This window comes from Canis aureus, chromosome 19, assembly GCF_053574225.1.
Source record: "Canis aureus isolate CA01 chromosome 19, VMU_Caureus_v.1.0, whole genome shotgun sequence".
NCBI classification, from domain to species: domain Eukaryota; kingdom Metazoa; phylum Chordata; class Mammalia; order Carnivora; family Canidae; genus Canis; species Canis aureus.
In genome coordinates, this window is record NC_135629.1 from 38159322 (window position 1) to 38176922 (window position 17601).

A 17601-nucleotide genomic window follows, 5' to 3' on the forward strand; every position below is an offset into this window, starting at 1 on the left:
TGGGCAGACGTTCTTTAGAGGCCAACTCCCCGAGGTTCTCAGCAAGCTCCTGGGCCCCTTAGCCATGGGATTTGCATGACACAGTTTGATTCTCACACCTGTACTCAGGGCCAGGCCTGTCTGCTCATTGCCTTGTCAAGAGGCTAGTACTGGAACAGAAGATACAGAGGGGAGGCCCCGGGCCCAGGAAGGAAGCCAGCGTCTGTCCCCAGGAGCCTCTAAGCCCATGGATGCACTCCCAGATCCTGGGCTGCTAGGGGTCTGCTCTCCCATCCGGGCCCTGGGTTTAAGCACCCCAAAGATTCCAGCCAACTCCTGCATAGCCAAAGCATATTAAAAAAAAAAAAAAAAACCCTTTATAGTTAATCTACACCTATTTTAAAAATGACACATGTCTTTGGCTTACAAATTAAAAGCATAAAGAAAACAAAGCAAAAACCAAGAGAATGAGATAGAAGAGAAAAGGCAAGCAGGGGAAGACTGAGCTCAGAGGCACGGGGCAGGACAAGGAGCCTCAGCACAGAGCTGAGTCCCCCGCATCCTGGAAGCCAGGAGACGGCAAGAAATGAGCTTGTCAGCTCGCTCTCACGGAGCAAACTTGATCACCAGAGAAAAACATTCTTTCTCTGCTCCAGAGCTTTACAGAATGTTTGCAGAGTGACTCTAGAAGGGGCAGAGGAGAGCCCAGCGGGAGGGATCTCTAGCAGCACGTTTCCAAACACACAGGACCACTGCGCTGCCCTGCCCCTCTCCATCAAGCCTGGTCGGCAGGCGGGGGTCACAGGCTGAGTCCCCTGTGAAGGCTGCTGGGAGGGGCTCAGGCCTGAGCTCCGTGAGGCAAGGGAGCAGCCTCAGGGGCTCTGTCAGACTTGCCGTGGGTCTGGCTCTAACATAGAGCGATGAGATGAGTGCCTACCCCAAATTCACCCCTGCGGGGACCTGCAAGCTGGCTGTGGAATTGGAGCCATAGCAGAGGGGTGATGGGTCACCATCTGGCCCAGCAGCACTTGGAGGGCAGGTGTTCTCTGTGAAGACAGTAGCTGCATGCCCTTCACTGTCTTGTTCACTAAGTGCCTCCCAGCACCTGGGCCAGGCCCTAGGCTGAGTGCTGCAGGTACACTGGGTACCCTGGGAAGCACGGTGCCTGTTGTTGGGACAGCTGCCACCCAGAGAACAACCTGATGCCAAGAAGAGCCGGGGGGGGGGGGCGGTTGGGACATTTTGCCCGACCTGGGTATTATCAGGGAAGGCTACCTGGAAGTGGTGTGGTTGGTGTGGAATTTTGAAGAATGAGGAGAAGTTAGCCCAGTGGAAACAGAGGGCAGAGACAGCAGGCCTAGAGCCAGAGCACGGTGCACTGAATTCAGAGGCGAGGGAAAGCTGTGCCGTGAGGTGCAGGTGGCAAAGCAGGGCCAGGCCGGCCCGGGCTGTGCGCCCCTTGCCATGGAGCCTGCCTTCGAGCCTGGAGGCTGGGGGAGGCATCAGAGGCTACAAGCAGGGGCAGACATAGCCAGGATGATGTGGGACTGGGGAGAGGACAGGGCCCACCCGGTTTTTGCCTGCATGGAGGGCCTCCCTAACATAACCGTGCATTGGTATTGGGGGAAAGGGGCAGAATTTTGTCTGGGACCCTCCTCCTGCCTTTCTCCCAACTCACTGGGCATGGCGGCAAGCTGGAGGGCCAAGGCAAAGATGCTTCAGGGGGACCAGAAACCATAATGATGAGGTGTCTTTACACCATCTGGCAAGATCTTCCCATTTTATAGATGTGAAAACTGCCTGGTTTAAAGTCCCACTTCCTCAGCACGGGGCTGGATGGGCTGCAGGGCCTGGCCACTTATGTTTTCCCCCAGACAGGCCTCCCCAGCAGCCCCAGGCCCTGGGAAACCCTGACTCAGGCAGTTGGGCCCCTGGAGTGGGAGGAGGGGAACTTCCCAGTACCCATTGCCAGATCCCACGCCCGCGCCTACCGGCAGGAGTGGCCATTCCCAATCTAACCCCCACCTCTCCCAGGAGGTGGTGGCCCCTGCCCTGGCATAAGCAGAGCTGCCTCTGCTTCCTGCTGGCGGTGCCCTCTGCACAGCACGCCCATAGCCCCTCATAGCTCCTCAGGCAGAGAGGACAGCAGAGGCAGAGGATCTGGGGCATGAGGGGTTAGGTTTGCAGAACCGGAAGCAGTCTGTGTGTCCGGAACTCTGGAAGTGAGGGGAAACACCTGGTGTGTGGGGCTGGTGAAGCTCGAGAGGCCACAGGTAGGACTCAGGCCTTTGTCCCAACATCAGTGGGAGGCAGGTGTTGTTTATAGGGTTTTAGGCAGGGATCAGTGGTCAGTTCTGCTCTACATAACCCTTCTGTGGCAGCAGGGAGACCCAGGAAGGGATGTTGCAGTTGCCCCGGTGGGAGAGAGCAATCCAGGCCCAGAGAGCTCAGAGCCCCTCCTCTGGGAATCTCCGTCTGACCTCCCAACTCCACCCAGGACTTATTGTGGGGGTAGAGCAGGTCACCATGAGTTGTGATTGAAGGATCAAAGGAATTCTCAGACTAGCTCACAGCAAACTTGGGGCACCCAGGCAAAGAGGAACCAGTTACTAAGCTGTGCGCGCCTAGATTCTGGCCCAGAATCAGAATGTTGGTCTATCTGCTAAATGGATGAATGAGGGACACCTGGGTGGCTCAGCAGTTGGGCGGTCTGCCTTCAGCTCAGGACATGATCCCAGGGTTCTGGGATCGAGTCCCACATTGGGCTCCTGCGTGGAGCCTGCTTCTCCCCCCTCTGCCTGTGTCTCTGCCTCACTCGGTGTCTCTCATGAATAAATAAATGAAATCTTAAAAAAAAAAAAAAGGGATGGATGGATGGATGATGGATTGGAGGATGGATAGATGTATGGATAGGGGATGGGGGGATAGATGGCTGGTAGATGGGTGAGGGGGTTGCTGGCTAGATAATGGGGAGATGGAGGGATGAATCACATCCACAATGAACTGCAGGATCCGTCTGCTTCCGAGCACTCTCTGCTTCTGCATCATCACAAGATCTTCAAGGGCCTGATAGGAGCTACTGAGCCATGACCCCTGACTTTCCTTATGACCCTGCTGGACTCTGGAATGCACTCAACCCTTCTTGACTTCTCAGAGCCCCTTCACACCAGAGTCAATTCTTGGTTTTTCCTTCCCAAGCCATCATACTTTTGGCTCCCCAGCCAACCCCGTCTTTCACCAGCCTCAGTGGAGAGGCCCAGAGGCCCAGAGAGTTACTGTCGCAGCACCCAGCCCCCGCTTGGAGCCACCTGCCTATTCCCTGGAGCAGGGGTTCACAGAAGCATGCAGAGCCTGGTGGCAGTGTCCCCCTGGGCTTTATTGTCACAGCCCTCCCTCGGATGCCAGGAGAGCTTGGCCGGCCGTTTCCACAGGAGCTGACACGTCTACTCAGAACAGGTCTGGGATGATGTAGTCGCTGTGGACACCATCAATCAGCCCTTGCCCATTGTTGTGGACAAACCAGCAGGCGACCTTAGTGCCAACGTTGACGTCCTTTCTGTAGTCTTTCTGGGAGCCCCTGGGGACAAGGAAAGAGACGCCATGATACACAAGTGTGGACAAGACGGTTGCTATGCTCATGGACTTAAGGCTGGAAAAGGGTGTGAAGTTGCCAATTCTAAGCATCCAGAACTCTTTGGACAAGAGATCAGATGATTAACTCCTTCTAAAGGGCCAAGTTTGGTGTTTTCCTGATTAAAAGAGTCATGGGGGGGCCAGGACCCCAGAGGGAAATGAGGTAGGTGCCCCACAGGAGACAAGAGCCTGCCGGGCTGATGTGTGTGGGTCCTCCTGCCTTGTTCCTGGGCAGGGTGAGGATGTCAGAGGAATCCCCTCACCTGGTAACCGTCAGCCGATGGTTCTTCACCACCATCATGGCATCTGGCTTTGTGGGGTCAGAGCCTGGGTGGATGTCAGACACTTTAAAGTCAAAGGGTTGGAAGAATTGTCCTGGGAACAAGAACATTCATGCTGTCAGCCCCTGCACGCTGGAAGCCCTTGCCACCGCCAGAGGTAGCACGGCCATGGGCCTTCTGTGGTTGATGCAGAGGCTGACTGGGTGCTGTGTGCTGGGTCCCAAGTGACTAGGACGATCTTCCCTGTGGGTTTTCCCCTCTGCCATGTGTCCTGAGCAATCTGAAGCTTGAACATTCAACCCATACCCAGCAGCCCATGGGTCTGTGCTGACATCCGGTGACTGTCCACCACGTAGAAGCCCAGAAAGTCCTGGTGGACAGGGTGCTTCTTCCACACCTGGTGCAGGACAACCACGAAAGTAACCCCATCTCCAAAGGAGATCACCATGTTCTTTTTCCTGTTGATTATCACAGACAGCCTAGGAGGGAAGAGGAGGTCAGCAGGTAGGACCCAGTGGTGGCCATGATACCGGGCATCTTGGGAGGGCCTCCTCCGTACATGGCACCTAGGCACACATACATTCTGGAAACTCTCTCAGAGGTGTTGGAGAGAAGATGCCTCGTGCGTGTTGACTATACACTCTACTGAGTGGATCCTTGTTCTCCCGTAAGCAGAAACAAGGCTGTCCTGGGAGTCTGGAGACCTGATAGATCCTCAGCTCAGCCACTGGCTTCCTGTGTGACCTAGGGTACGTTCCACCCCTCTCAGCTCTTCCTTGGGAGTAACAACCCTGCCCTGACCTAGTAGGTAGACTCTGGGCGACTTGAGGACATAGGAGAGGCTGAGCATTTTGAGAAGGTTCAGTGAACAGGCTCAGCCAGAGAAGGTAAAAATGGGGATTAGTGTGTCATCAGACTGCAGATCCAGCTAATGCTTATGTCTGCACAGCCCTTCCCTCGAGACCAGCCCTGTAGCTGTCCAGGTAGCATTTCTGGCTGGGGCCTCGAGGTCACCCTTCCCTGGGCAGGAGCTGAACTCTGAGGCCACTAGTCTCTCCCATGACCTCCATGGATCTTCTGTCCTAGGATATGTCCACCTCCCTCAAAGGCTCCTTCGGCCAGAAGTGCTCCTCAGAGACCCAGTAGCGGGGCTTTACCCATCCTGCGTGATTGTGACGGTATCCAGCCAGGTGAAGGTGCTCTGTGCAGCTCCATTCCACAGGGTGATCTTCTCCGGTGTCACCTCCATCCGGAAGTCCATGTGAGCATTGGCAATGCCCAGTTTGCCAAAGTAAGTCTTTCTGGTCTTGGAGTTAGAGTCGCCTCCCTTCTCACCAATGATCTGCCCATTAACTGTGAGGCCTGCCAGAGGGATGGGGCAGTGAGAGGCCAGTGAGGCCTTCTTCTTCTTTTTTTTTTTTTTTAAAGATTTCATTTATTTATTCATGAGAGACACACACAGAGAGAGGCAGAGACATAGGCAGAGGGAGAAGCAGGCTCCATGCAGGGAGCCCAATGTGGGACTCGATCCCGGGACTCCAGGATCACACCCTGGGCCGAAGGTGGTGCTAAATCACTGAGCCACCCAGGGATCCCCAGCCACCCAGGGATCCCCCGTGAGGCCTTCTGAGTCCAGGCTGGTCTTTAGGATATGCCTTATCTTCCACCCAGCCTGGCTGAGGGGCAGCAGGGTGGGGACCCCAAGTGAGACCAGGACTTCAGAGCCAACCCTCTCTGGTCCTAGACTCTCCTGAGTCACACTGGTGGTGAAGGGACCATGCTGCAGACCTGCCCCCTGTCTGGACCAGGCAGTGGTGTTCAAAGAAAACTTTCCCAGACATAGGCTGCTCCTGGGCCACCCTCAGCCCTAACCACCTCTCTAACACCACTGGGTCCTGGGTCGGTGGTGAGCCTGTGGCTCTAAACAGCCCCCTTGGGGTATAAGCTACACAGAAAGGTGGTACAATTGGGCAGAGTGAGGACCTGGTCCCAGCCCTGCCCCCAGCCCCAGCCCCAGCTCCCACCTGTGATGGGGTCCTGAATGAGGCGCAGCACCGTGCCTGGGTCTTCATCGATGTTGAAGCAGATGGCATCATCTTTCTGCGGAACTTGGATGATGAAGTGGGGGTCCCCATCCACTGAAGGCACATCACAGAAAGGGCTGGCTCATAGTTCCAGGGGGCCTCCCCTCACCTCTTGGCCCCTGGGGGTAGACTCCCAATGGTAGGAGGCGCTGGGCTTTGGGGCCTGGGTCTCACCCCAGAAGGAGCGGGGACACTCACCATAGTAGTAGGGGTTTTGAGGAGGCTGGTAGCTGGCTGTGGAAGCAAAGAGAGAGGCTGAACTTAACAAGCAGGCCTGCGGAGGCGCCAGGACCCAGAGCCAGAGTTTGGTTCATCCCCTCCCCTTTCCCGCTTCCCCAGAGCTCCCAACACCCCCACCCCATTTCCTCAGGACCCCAGCCAACTGTCTGTTCCAGAGAGCTGACTCAGGAAAGACACCAGAAGAAAGCGTGGCCCAGGGTCACTCTCTGGGCAGTGCCCTCGGGGTACGGGGCTGTGGCCACCGCACATACTCACTCAGGTAAGCCATGGAGCGTGCAGCTGCAAAAAGAAGCCAAAGGGCAGGCATGAGCAGGTCTAAGGGTTCCCTCTTCCCCAACCCTATGCCTTCTGCCTGTCTTGAGACTACCAGTCTCCAGTGTGGCCCAACCCAACAGGTGGAGGCTCAGGATGTGACTCTTAATTCAAGCTTTAGAAATGGGAGGTGCCCAGGGAACTCCTTTCTAGGACTGGTGGTAATACGGATGTAACTGTTTTTGTTTTTTTTTTTTTTTTTAAGATTTTACTTATTTATTCATGAGAGACACAGAGAGAGAAGCAAAAGACACAGGCAAAGGGAGAAGCAGGCTCCCCACGGGAAGCCTGATGTGGAACTGCATCTCAGGACCCCGGGATCACACCCTGAGCCAAAGGCAGACGCTCAACCACAGAGGCACCCAGGTGCCCCAAGAGAGATATAAATTTTATGCCAGGGACATGGCATTGTGATGTGGCTAAAATGCACACCATGAGATCATCTGCTTCTCTGTCATGAATCATGTTCACAGCAGACCATCCCATGCCCCTAAACTCCCTCTCCCTAGAAGCTTACAGCCATCTGTTTTCCTTGATAGTAATACCCCCCGCCCCACAGATACATAGTCATGCCCACATGTATGCACACCAGTGACTGCATCTGACAGACCCGTGTTAAGGGGAAAGCAGTGAGCCAGGCCAGATGTGCTGCTCGGATGGAACCATCTGTTGATGGAGGCAGGAGCAGGCAGGTAGGGATGGGAGGTCCTGCCTGGTGAGTGGGGTGCTTACTGGGGCGAGGATGCGATTGGATCATGAGAGAGGCCCAGAGTTCTGTGAATCCCAGTGAGGGCACATGAGCCAGGCTGCCTGGGCTGAAGTCCCAGCTTGGCCACCTGCTCACTAAGTCCTCCAATGAATAGACTTAGCCTCTCTGTGCCTCAGTTTCCTCATTATAAAATGAGAACCACGAGAGGACTCCTTTAGAGGATTGCTGTGGAATTAATGTAGCATCATTTCCTGACATGAGAATTTGCTAAGTTTTGTAGGTCATCATGCTTTGCTACTGATTGTCCCTCCTTAGTTGGGGGAAGCCACCTCCAAACAACTGACGAGGGCCTGATGAGGCTCGGAGAGGGCAGAGCCCAGACCATGGTGGCTCATGAGTTGGCAGCAGAGCTGTGACCTGAGTGCAGGTATCCTAAGGGCCCTTCTCTGGGCTGGGCACTTGGAAAAGCCTCATTGGTTCTCTCTTGTCCCCCTCCTGGGACACCTGCCCAACTGCCGGCTGAAGCTCACCTTCCGTGTCCACAGGCCCTGTGAGGGAGGAGGAAGAGAAATGTGTCAGCAGCAACCAACTGCCGGTGTCAGCACCAATGTCATCAACTTGCTGCCTGTCCACGAAGCCCCAAGCTGTGGGCCCCCTAACACACTGCTCCTCCCCACCAGAGCCAGGGGCTCCTAGAGACCCGGAGCCTGGCCTGGGCCAGCTCTTTGCCTCCTGTGCTTCTCCATGTCAATCCCCCAATCCCCACATCAGGTACAGGGACACTTAGGAGTCCCCTCTCGGGGTCAGGTTGGGCCTGGTCAAGCTCCAGCTCTGGAGGTCTGCTCCTCTCACAATCCCTAGGCACATGCTCTGGGCCTAACTTTCAAGCTGGAAGTGCTTTCCTAACTGAACACTTCCATGCTGTAGCCAAAGTCCCTTTCTGTGAAATGACCCTGGGCAAGGTGTCCCTTGATTCCTATCCCTTGAGAGATTCAGAGGCTCCTCTTCACCCCCTATCCATTGTCCATGCTGGTGGCCTCACTCCCTCCATAACATCCTCCCCAACTCTTGGCCAGATTTCCTTCTATGCCCCCTGGACCTGCCCATCTTCAGTGAGTCTGGGTCTTGTCAGCCTGGCCCGTTCTTCTTCTGGGCACCCAAGGCCTGGGGGCTGGACGGCCTTCGAGTTCTGGCCTCCATGCCCACCTTCATGCCAGGCCCACCTTCTCCAGGCTTGTCAGCAATGGCTGTCTGGTCCTCATTGTCCTCGGGCTTGGTCACCACCATGGAGGTCAGTGGAGTCACAAAGTGGTACTTGAGGGACAGGTCCAGAGCCTGGGCTGTGAGTTTCTCCTTCTCTTCACCATGGGCATTCTTTCTGTTGGGGAGGGCAGGGGTGTCAGCTCCAGTGCTCTGACTCCCAGCACTAGGCCAAGAGCCCCAGAAGTAGCCTGGGACTGCCTTTTCCCTGGGGTAGAACCCTCTAGTGCTCAGAAAAGACTGGTTCACCAGTTCCCTGGGACAGATGGACGGGCTGCATCGGAATCTGGGCCTCAGCTATAAGGGACTTGAAATGGCATCACAGCAATCCCTCACGATCGCGTCCATGTCCTGAGCACTCAGCACATGCCAGCCCCTGCTCCAGAGGCTTTATAGGCTTATCCCACCTAAAGGAAGGCTGGCGCAATGCTCTCAAATGGGCCTGCCTTCCGGGGGCTGAGGGCCTAGGTCTCCAGCCTTCGGTTATATTCAGCCTCACCATCATTATGGGCCCATGCTGGGTATGGGGTACGGGCTGCTGAGGCCTTCCCCTGCCCTTGACGTGCTCCTAGGCTGCTGCTTGAGCCCCAGATGTCAGACTGGTCTCTGCCCCTGGAAAAACACATGCTGGGGGCTGGGCCAAGAAGAGGAGAAGGCAGCAGGGAGTGTACATGGAGGGGCACATTCCGGGGTGTGGCTCCCCCACAGCATAGCCAGCTCAGGGGCAAAAGTACAGGCAGATGGTGGGGCAGTGTCCGGGGCCCAGCTGTGGGGGCTGGCTATGGGAGGGGTCACCAGGATCACCGTTTCTCCAGCAGCTGCTCAATGGTGAGGTAGGCCCAGAGCCGCTCGATGTAGTTCCCAAAAATGTAGTCCTGCTCCTTCAGAGCCTTTTCCATTTCCTTCATGTCTACCTCCTCTGTGAAGGTCAGATCATTGGTGGCCTGAGGTGAGGGTGAGAGGAGGCCAGAGGTTGAAGCGCTGGAGGCCTAGACAAGGCGGGCCCAATTTGAGGGCTACCACCGCTGGACCATCAGCCGGGAGGCCAGAGCCCCATTGGCACCGGTCCCCCGTCCACAGCACACATCCTGGCCCTGGCCCAGCTCACCCCGTGGCCTTTTACATCCGCCTTGAAGTTGTTCATGTCCTCGTCCAGCAGGCGCCCAGCTACCACGATCTCAGAGCCATCATAGAAGTGCTGGTAAGCGTTCTGGGTGAGGTCCTGGATGGCGTTCTCAGGGTACTCCACCTCCACACCAGTCAGCAGTGGGTTGGCCACCTCCTCATAGAAGCCCTGGAGCCCAGAAGGGGGACCTGGTCATCTCAGGTCCTCAGGCAGACATGGAGAGGATGGAGTGGGCAGGTGCCCACTGGTGCCTCCCCAGGTGTTGAGTCCCCCAGGCTGGGCCAGTCCTGGCTCTCAATCTCCACTTCCTTGTGGTCCTGACTGTGCCCTTCAGTTTGTGGGAGCCTTCCTTGCCTGCACCCCCTACCAGCTAGAGCCTGGGAAGAAGAGGAAGGTAAACACAGAGTTCTTGGCACACAGAACGTGCTTGAGAAATGTTTGTTGGAATGAAACTAAGAAAGAGAAGAGGAAAGGAGGAGGGGCAGAGCAGAGGATGTGACATGGGGCGCGGGCCCCAGGAGAGGAGGAAAGACCTGCGGGCTCCATTGCAGAGGTGCAGGCACCGTCACCTGCGCCGGGAGGGGATGCGGTTGCCAGGCCTAGCAAATGAAAACACAGGACATGCAGCTGAATTTGAAGATTGGGTAAACAACAAATCCCGTTTTAGTATAAGTATGTCTGTTATGGGATGAATTGCATACCCCCAAAGTACATACGTTCAAATCCTTTGCCCCAGTATCTCAAGACGTGACCTCTTTTGGGTTTAGGGTGGTTACAGGGGTGATTCAGTTAAAATGAGGACTTTGGAGTGGGTTCCAATCAATGTAACCTGTGTCCTTCTGAAAAGGGAGCAATTTAGACCCAGGGACAGATACGCACGCAGGCCAGGCGATGTGAAGAGACAAGGAGAAGGTGACCATCCACAAGCCAAGGAGAAACACCCGGAACAGACCCTGCCTTCATAGCCCTCGGAGCAAAGCAACCTTGCTGACACCTGGATCTCGGGCTTCTAGGCTCAACTGTGAGGCAATATATTTCTGTTGTGGGAGCCCCCCAGCATCTGGTACTTTGTTATAGCCGCAGAGCAAGCGAACACGGCGTGCCAGGCAACACGGAGCATGCTTACACTAAAGAACTCTTCATGGTCTTTCAGAAACTCATATTTGACCAGATGTCCTGTATTTGATCTGGCACTCTTGGGGAGGAAGCAGGTGTGCTCTGTGTAGCCCGAGGACAAAATCAAGCACCACTGATGGATAAGAGGGATCTAGGGGTTGATGTGAGCCCAAGAGGAGGCTCCTTCTAACAGGTGAAACTGTCACTCAATGGAACAGCTGCCTGAGGAAGTAACGAGAGCCCCATTCCTGCAGGTGTGCAAGGCCAGGCATACCTGCAACTGCAGGTTGGCATCGGAATCCTCATAAATGCGCCGGGCCAGCCCGTGGTTCTCCAGAGCCATGCTCTCCAGGAAGTTATAATTCAGATTATTGCCAAAGCCCAGGTTATACAAGGGGAACTTGCCCCCAATGGCGTTGCGTACATTCTCTTGGATTTTTTCGGGTCTGCTCTCCCCTGCAGGAGAAAGGTGCATTTACACTCCAGCCCCAGCCCAGCAACCAGCTGGAGCAGCTCTGTCTAGAGATACCTGACTCCTGCACATGCCAGGTGGGGGAGTCACAGCCACGAGCCCTTGATGGGGCAGGGGCTTAGTCCTCAGCAGGGGGAGGGAGGGCCCTCCCTTGCAGGGCTCACAGGGCACGGGGGCCCCTGCGGAGAGAGCCACCCCGACCCCTCAGCACACCGGCTCCAGAGCGCGGGAGGCGAGAGGCAGCCCGGCACCCTGGCTCTGGTTCTGAGCCACGCCGCCTGCCTCACCAACGTTGGCGTCCCCGTCCGTCAGCATGATGATGATGGAGGTGCTCCTCTCCGGGACTCTGTGCTCCTCCCGGGCCCTGTTCAGCATGCTGATGCCCCTGAGCAGCCCGTCGTTGATGTTGGTCACTGGCACACACACAACAGACAGCGCTGTGAGAGGGTGTCCTCAGGGTGCAGGGGTGGGGGAGGTGGGGACAGCAGGCCCTGCTCTGGGCCCAAGGACCCTGCTGGCCGACGTGCGGCAGTGCTCAGTAGACACCAACCGAGCAAGTCAGCGAAGGATGGGTGAATGACTTACTCTTTCAATGGGGACAAAAGGACCAGCCTCCTGGGGCTGCCAGAAGATGGCTGCAAAAGCAGTTTGGAAAACTGCCAGATGGACAGCCAGGCCCGCTCACTGGGAGGAGAGGGGAGCAGTATTGACGGCATTTGTCATTGTCCCTAAGAAACAGCCCAGGATAAGGCCCCTCTGCAGTGTTCGCCTGCTGGGACTGGCGGGGCACCGGCATCATGGGTGAGAGAAAGGAAGAGTGGGTTCCCTAAGCCCACAAAGAAGACACCCCAATATTAAGCCTGAGAGCCCCCTCATCCCACCGTGACCCCCAACTAGGGTCTGCAGAGCTTGGACCAGCAGCGTCTCTGCCCCAAGGCACGAAGAAGGCAGGCTGCTCAGGCCAAGAGGAGCAGTCAGATGAGTCTGCTCTTCCCTCTCTCTCCTTACATCCTCGATCATGAATATTCTTCACGAATATCCTGGCCTCCTCGATGTTCTCAGGAGTGGCTTGAACTAAGTCGTCTTTCCAGGTGATCACATCCCCACTGAACAGGATGAAATTCAAGTAGTCCTCCCCTTTCATATCACCCAGGATCTTGAGGAGGGCGTCCTTTGTCTGGGAAAGAGACAGAGCAGCAGACAAGAGGCTGGGAGGGAGCCGCAGACAGCCAGCTCTCTGGCGCAGGGGCCTGGGCTCTCTGCAACAAAGTGGGCAGAGGCTCTCTGCCCTTTCTTTTATCTTGTCCGCCTTCTTCCTCTTCCACTGGAAATGTCAGCTCTGTCCACTTACAAATAAACCTGTCTCCCTCCCTACCTCACCCCCACTTGCAGTGAGGACAGTACCTGTTCCATTTTCCGACCGTGCATGGAGCCGCTGACATCAATCACAAAGACCACATTCTTAGGTACCACTGGAAGGCCTTGAGGTGCGAAGAAGTGCACAAAGTAGCCGTTGACTATCTGGGAAGGGGAGAGAGAGACTGGAGGCAACGTGCCTTTGGCAACTCTTGCAAACAGAAGCCAGGCTTTTATTAGCTCCAGAAAAAAGCTGTTCTTTCCCACCCACCATAGGATGACACATGAAGGCTCTGGACTCTCTGTCATCCCCAGGCCATGCAGGAAACCCGGCCTTGAGCTGAGGACTAGGAGTCCGGGCACTAGATGCAGCTGCAGCCCCTCCTCTACCAGTCCTCACCACATCCGGGTGCTGGAGAATCAGCCGGCCCAGCAGAGCCACTTGGTAGGTACCTGTACATTGGCTGGAGACTCTCTGTTCACGTCATAGGTGATGATAAAATCCCCGTTGAGGAGGGAGTCTGTACAGGTTGGGCACGAGCGCTGTTGGTCCAAGCTGGGTTTGAAGGACACGCGGCCCTGGGGGAGGTGATGAGGGAGGGCCTCGCTCAGCGTGGCCAGGGCGGTCTACCGTGCTGCGCCCTGGGGGTGAGGCAAAGCCCCGCAGCGGGAGACCGGGGGCGCCTGGGCAGTCCGGCTGCTGCCTGGCATGCTCTGGCCTTCCTGAGCACCTCTCCCCCTCAGAGGAGACCGGGGGCTCCTTGGCAGCCAGGGCCCTTGTCCGACTCAGCCTCTGTCTCTCCTCGTTCCCTGGGCCCTCAGGCTCTTTAGTGCAGCCCACTTTGGGGCTCAGCACAAAGAAACCACTCAGGGAGGGGTTCTGCACCCTGAAGGGACTTTGACGTTTGCACGGACAGCCCCAGTGGTGATGACATTGTGAGCAAAGCGGGAGGTCACCTTGCAGCTGATCTTGGTGCTGTAGACCTTGATGCCGATAATTTGGGCACCTGGTGATGGGTGCCAAGAGGACAGGGGGTAGGTGGAGGGGAATAGAGGGGGGCAGGGAAAGGGCAGGGTGTCCAGGGCAAAGGCACTGCCCTGCAGAAGCCACCAACCCTCTGAGCAGATGCTCCTCAGGCTTTGACTTGGAAATCCTGAATGACTAAGATTTACTATTCAAGTAACATGTATTCACTCACTACCCATGACAAACAAGGTGCCCGGAACAGCTGGGAACCAGAGCCAGCCAGCATCACCAAGAGATTCCCTTTCATCCGTCTCCCCTCAATGTGGAGTCGGCAGATCTAAATGACTCCCTCTGGCCTCAGTGTCCTTATCTGTAAAATGGACAATAATCTGCCTTGCTCACTTCCCAAGGTAGAACGAGACCAGGCCTTATAAATGGTTCTCCTGTCCCCACCCACACCCCTGGTCACTGGGACCCCAGTCCCTCTGGCAGATCATTGACAGCGAGCAGCTCTGGCCTCCAGCACCCTTATTCCTGAGCTGGGGGCCCAAGAGAATGGATGGCTGTGGACATTTCCTCCTTCCCTTCTCATACATGTACTCTGGCCTCAGCCAAGCCTCAGTGTTCACACTTGTCCTATTAGTGTCGGGGTTCCTGCCCCCCACCCCGGGTCTGAGAACACCACCTTTTTCCCTGAGAAGGACTTGGTGAGGGCACTGCCCAAGAGGTCATTGGTGATGAACGAGGCCTCGGCGTCCAGTGTGCTGATGCCCTGGGGCTCGTATATGTCTGCCTCTATCTGGAATGGACAAGAGTAAGGAGGGGTCACTCGGTGACAGTGCAGACACCAGCCTCCAGCATGAGGCCCAGGGAATGGAGAGGGTCAGTGGGGGCGCAGGGACAGCCTCCAGACAACTCCTGATGGCTAAGCCTGGTGTCTCCCAGCAAGAACACAGCCTCAAAGTCTTGTAGACAAGTTGGTGACCCCGAAGCTCTCCCACCACCTGCCGTACAGTCCCCCACATTCCAGCACTAAAGCATTTCCTTTGGCTCTCAGCTCCGTGCTCCTCAGCCATGGTGGGTTCTCAACCTTTCTCTGGGGTCTGCCCCAGGGCCCTTCCTGCAACACCCCTCCCCACCCCCACTCCCTACCACACCCCTGCACTTTCAGCAGCTGCAGGGGTGATTGATTACCTCAAAGTGCTTGACCAGTTGCTTGGGTTGGACTTTAAGGTACATCTCGTACTTTCCCTTGTGCCTCTTCAGCAACTCCTCATAGGTCAGCTCAAAGGTGACCTTGCTGCCCGCAGCCACGTTGACGGAGACTGTGAATTTCTCCAGTTTCCTCCCAGAGGCCCTGGAGGGGATACCACACTGCCCTGCAGACTGTGCGAGCCTGCCCTTCCTGGGCCTTCGGCTCAGATCCAGCCCCTAGGAGAATCCCTCCCCACTCCGAGCCTTGCCTGCCTCCACTCCTAAGTGGGACAGTGCTGTAAGCATTACAGACACATTTTGCTACAACCATGAAATATTCTGAGTGACCATGACAGTGGCTGTCGCCGTCTGCATCCCTGAGAGCCCTTGAGCCCCTGCATTCTTCGCAAGGCCGAGGGGGCACCGCGCTTACTTGACCAGGCCGGCTGTCTTGCCCTGGGACACAGCCTTCTCATACTGCTTCTTGGCGACTTCCTTCTCCTTGACATTCCCGGGGTAGGTCACACCGTCGATGGTCCTGCAAGGAAGGAGAGTAGACTTGGGGGCTGATGCTGAGCCAGACCACTCCCACCCCGCCCTCTGGCCTGGAGCCAGCAGCCATGGCGACACGCACAAGGTGAAGTTGGTGATGAAGGCCGTCTTAGGCAGCTCCACGTCAAAGGACACCTCCTTGGCGGTGTCTGCGCGGTTGACAGCCCTGGTGGTGACGACATTGTGAGCAAAACGGGAGGTCACCTTGCAGCTGATCTTGGTGCTGTAGACCTCGATGCCATTGCTGACCTGCAGGAGAGGACAGTGCTCGACCAGCCTCTGGGAAAGCAGCCCCTACACCTGGCTGCTCTCCTTCTGGGTGCCCCTTGCAGAGTCCAGGGCCTCTGCCTGGTGAGTGGCCCTTTCAGTTTCCTCGGTCTTCCCATTCAGTTGGCCACCCTGGTTCTGGAAGACTCTGGCCTTTCTGAGCGCCTCCTTCCCCATCAGAGACCAGGGGGTGTTGGTGCCAAGAGGAGGAGAAGGAAACAAGGAGAGAGAGGGGCCCTGCTCTGCCTCCTTAACTCTGGATGTGTTTCTGTGCAGTGGACTGAGGAAAGGTCTAGGGAGCATCTGCATGGAGCAGGATATAAAGGTGCTTCACGAGGATGTGTGTCCCCAGCCTGGTGCTCAGGGCCTGCTCCAAGCAAGTGCTAGGTATGTTTGTGAGACGAAGGGCTGGTGGAAGAACGGCCACGGGCTGCATCCAGAGAGGTCTGAGGGCATGTTCTTTCCCAGAGTTGGTGAGTCGCATGGGGGTCGGTCAGGGCAGGGCTGGGAGCTGTGTGCCAACTGGGAGGGCCCTTTCATTATGGCCCACCCCTTCTGCTATTGGGCAAGCAGCTCCATCCTGCACTGCCTCAACCACCCACCCCCATCCCTGGTGAAAGTTCTCACCCCTTCCGGGAGGCTCCGTTTCTGCAAAAACAAAGACAAACACAGGAATCAGGCCAAGGCCAAGGCCACCATAGCCTGGGAGCAGGCTCTGGGCTGAGGCCAGGGTCCAGCAGATCCCCTATACACATACCCCTTGAGGGGCCTCTGGACATAGGACCCACCCAGAGCCACTTCAGATTAGGAAGGACTCCGAGTATATGGGGAAACTGAGGCCCAGATAGGGCAGGTCTCCAGGTGTCCCAGGAGAGTAGGGCTGGGAGAACCAAACTACCTCTGACCCTGCCCCCACACACCCTGACTCCCTCTGCCTTTCCCTGGGCCCCAAACCCCAGAACGCCCCCACCAACGGCTCAGCCTTTCTTGGAGTCGTCTGTCCTTGTCTCAGATGTGGACCTGCACAGCCCCTCAGCGAGGGGAGCTGTTTCTGGTGCATCACCAGTTGACAGGTGGGGAAATGCAGGTCACGGGAGATTTAAGAGCCCGACACCCAACGCTGTCCCCTGCAGCTCACTGCCTAGCCCTCTGCCTCCTCCTCTCCCCACATAGAGGACTGTCCATCCTGTCGCTTCTGCCAATGTGACACATTTAGAGGGTGAAGACGGAGCTACTTACCCCCAGTGGCCGGGAGGGGCTTCTCAGGAAGCCAGAGGCCGCCAAGCCAGAGAGCAGGGCCAAGATGAGGCAGGGCCACCATGCAGATGCCATCGCTGAGCACACAGGCCCGGCCTATGCTCCTTATATGGTGAGCCTGATGTTTTCCAACTGGGGTCAATGACCTGCAGTGTAGGACGGGAAGAGCGGAAGGCGGGGGGCTCCCCTGGGGAAGCTGGGGAGTGGGTGGAATAACAGGTCCTGGATCTGTCTGTACCAAGGGGGCCAATGGGTACTGTCAACAGTGTTGGGACATGGAGGCTCCCGGGGAAAGCAGATGCTGTGTGCTGGCCACTGGGCCCTCAGCTCCCTGGGGGGCGGGGGTGCTCATAGGGTGTGGCGTCCTGCTGAAAGCCAAGGGCATCTCAGCACTATTGCCTGTTACCTGCACCACTGACATGGCCTGGGGTCTGGCCTCCTGGATGGAAGCCCTCCAGCCTTCTCCAGGCAGCCAGGGCACATAGCGGGCCTGTCGCCCTGAGGCTCAGATCTCCACAGCTGCACCCCTTGCTCACGACCCTCGTTGGGTCCTCGAGGCCCCAGGGGAACGACAAAGCCCAGGTCCTGCGCTCCAGCCCTCTCTGTGAGCTGGCTCCAGCTTGCTTTTCTGAACTCACTCTTTCCCCCTGGCACACCCCTTTGTCTGCACCTCGTGCCTCTCTTCCTGCCAGACCTGAGTCCAGCCTCCAGAAGCCTTCCTGTTTTGTCCCCTCTCTGACCCAGACAGCCCTGCTCCGGGCTCTCAGTTCCCGAGGGCCTGCTCCATCACTACCTT

General features: G+C 56.7%; 1 protein-coding gene across 2 annotated transcripts; it reads right to left on the reverse strand.

Annotated features, from left to right (window-relative positions):
* Positions 1-3334: 3334 nt before the first annotated feature.
* On the reverse strand, positions 3335-17014 carry ITIH3 (inter-alpha-trypsin inhibitor heavy chain 3). Of its 2 annotated transcripts, XM_077858575.1 has the most exons (22): positions 16788-17014; positions 16176-16196; positions 15364-15530; positions 15163-15267; positions 14730-14892; positions 14221-14334; positions 13022-13147; positions 12617-12733; positions 12221-12389; positions 11500-11625; positions 11015-11196; positions 9607-9792; positions 9303-9442; positions 8462-8616; positions 7769-7786; positions 6473-6496; positions 6176-6211; positions 5918-6031; positions 5051-5255; positions 4200-4372; positions 3876-3987; positions 3335-3556 (listed from the first exon to the last, which is right to left on the reverse strand). In XM_077858575.1, the coding sequence occupies exons 1-22, from the start codon at positions 16878-16880 to the stop codon at positions 3427-3429; spliced, it is 2676 nt and encodes an 891-aa protein (XP_077714701.1). In that variant the 5' UTR covers positions 16881-17014; the 3' UTR covers positions 3335-3426. The 2 variants fall into 2 exon arrangements, with proteins under 2 accessions (XP_077714701.1, XP_077714702.1); XM_077858576.1 differs by lacking the exon at positions 16176-16196 and having other exon boundaries at positions 16788-16927.
* Positions 17015-17601: the final 587 nt, after the last annotated feature.

Excerpts from the sequence above, each read along its gene's own strand:
- ITIH3 (XM_077858575.1), bottom strand. The coding sequence starts at position 16,880 with ATGGCATCTGCATGGTGGCCCTGCCTCATCTTGGCCCTGCTCTCTGGC. Across the intron at positions 11,626-12,220 it reads GAATATTCATGATCGAGGAT|TGACCAACATCAACGACGGG; the intron begins GTAAGGAGAGAG and ends TGTGTGTGCCAG. Across the intron at positions 6,032-6,175 it reads TCAAAACCCCTACTACTATG|TGGATGGGGACCCCCACTTC; the intron begins GTGAGTGTCCCC and ends ATGTGCCTTCAG.